Below are 1,368 nucleotides of genomic sequence, written 5' to 3'. Positions count from 1 at the left end.
TTTCGTATCTAAATTTTTTTGATGAGATTTCATATATAATTTTGCTAACGGATTTTACAGTTAAGAATGAAACTGTACCGATTCTGCATTGAGTTGAACATTAAACACTCGATCCCAAATATTATATAAAAATGCATAAATCAACCACTGGAACACCATAAACCCTACTTAAGTTATAAAAATTTTATATAAAAATGCATAAATCAACAACTAAAACACCATAAACCCTACTTAAGTTTTAAATTTTAAAAATTACGAATCTCTGACAGAAGTTTAAACCCTAGCACTGCTAATTCACTAAGCACAAACAACATTATAGTTGACTACAACTATACCTTATAACTGTCTGAAATCCAAACAACACCTACAAACCTTTGATCGATTACACAACTATCTTCAAATCTTTCGGTTTTCATCCACTTTGTATCGATCAGGATTAACTTCAGAGAGCCATAAACCTGGGGTTAGAGCCTGTGAAATAAATCAAACAACAACTATTGTTAAAAACTTTAAATATTATTTCGACCGAAAAATCTTGAATTTGGATAAACAGTTGCTTACATCTAGTTTCATCTGAACACTTCTAGGCGGCTTGTTAGGTTTCCTCGGTGGTTTCTTCCCTGTCATTGCGATGAAATCTTCCTCGATTTCTTTTCGCGATAGCGCGATCGAAAATTTAGGTCCCTCTTCTTTCTTCTCAAGGTTCCTTCGAGGCCTTGAGGGTTTCTTCTCCGATCTATCTTCTGCTGGAAATCTAGGAACCTCCTTAACTTCAACATGGATGTTTTCGACGGAACGGGTGTTGTTATGCTCGTCGGAATCTGAAGATTCATCGTCATCAGGCATTGCAGGAACTGGATCAAAGTTGCTGCACCTCAAGGATTTCTGACTCCCCCACGTCAGCCCTGGGGGTAGATTGAAATTATGCAGCTGTCTTGGTTTCACCATTGATGAGGGTTGAATTTTGTAGCTTTCTTTGTTGATGTTTTTCTGTGGTTGAAGAGGAGGCACCAGGAACAAGGGTTTTGCTGATGTCTGTGATTGTGTGCGAATTGTGAAGCGAAACGTTATATATGCAGGGAAAAGTGGAAAATATTAAACGGTGTCGTATATTGACGGCTAGGCAAATTTTTTCAAGTCTAAAAGTTACACACTCTACCCTCCAAGTTAGGATGTAATTCAGTTTGTTACTTTGTGCTCCTTTATATGAACCATTAATTAGAGAAAAAATGCTCGGATAGTCCATGTGGTTTGCTCATTTTTCAATTTTAATCCCTAACTTTATAAAATTACAGCTATAGTTCCCAATTTTTGCAATTTCGTTCACAAATAGTCCCTGGCGCGGATGAGGGTTATTTTTTGGTGTTA

The 1,368-nt window shown here is 36.7% G+C and overlaps 1 protein-coding gene across 1 annotated transcript; it reads right to left on the bottom strand.

Annotated features, from left to right (window-relative positions):
• Nucleotides 1–396: 396 nt before the first annotated feature.
• On the bottom strand, nucleotides 397–1,003 carry LOC110867270. Its single transcript, XM_022116395.2, has 2 exons — nucleotides 562–1,003; nucleotides 397–471 (listed from the first exon to the last, which is right to left on the bottom strand). The coding sequence occupies exons 1-2, from the start codon at nucleotides 946–948 to the stop codon at nucleotides 397–399; spliced, it is 462 nt and encodes a 153-aa protein (XP_021972087.1). The 5' UTR covers nucleotides 949–1,003.
• Between the last annotated feature and the right edge of the window lie 365 nt (nucleotides 1,004–1,368).

The sequence above is a fragment of the Helianthus annuus genome, chromosome 17 (assembly GCF_002127325.2).
Source record: "Helianthus annuus cultivar XRQ/B chromosome 17, HanXRQr2.0-SUNRISE, whole genome shotgun sequence".
Lineage (NCBI taxonomy): Eukaryota > Viridiplantae > Streptophyta > Magnoliopsida > Asterales > Asteraceae > Helianthus > Helianthus annuus.
This window is presented reverse-complemented; position numbering and strand designations above follow the sequence as displayed.

Excerpts from the sequence above, each read along its gene's own strand:
- LOC110867270 (XM_022116395.2), bottom strand. The coding sequence starts at position 948 with ATGGTGAAACCAAGACAGCTGCATAATTTCAATCTACCCCCAGGGCTG. Across the intron at positions 472-561 it reads GTGTTCAGATGAAACTAGAT|GCTCTAACCCCAGGTTTATG; the intron begins GTAAGCAACTGT and ends TTTATTTCACAG.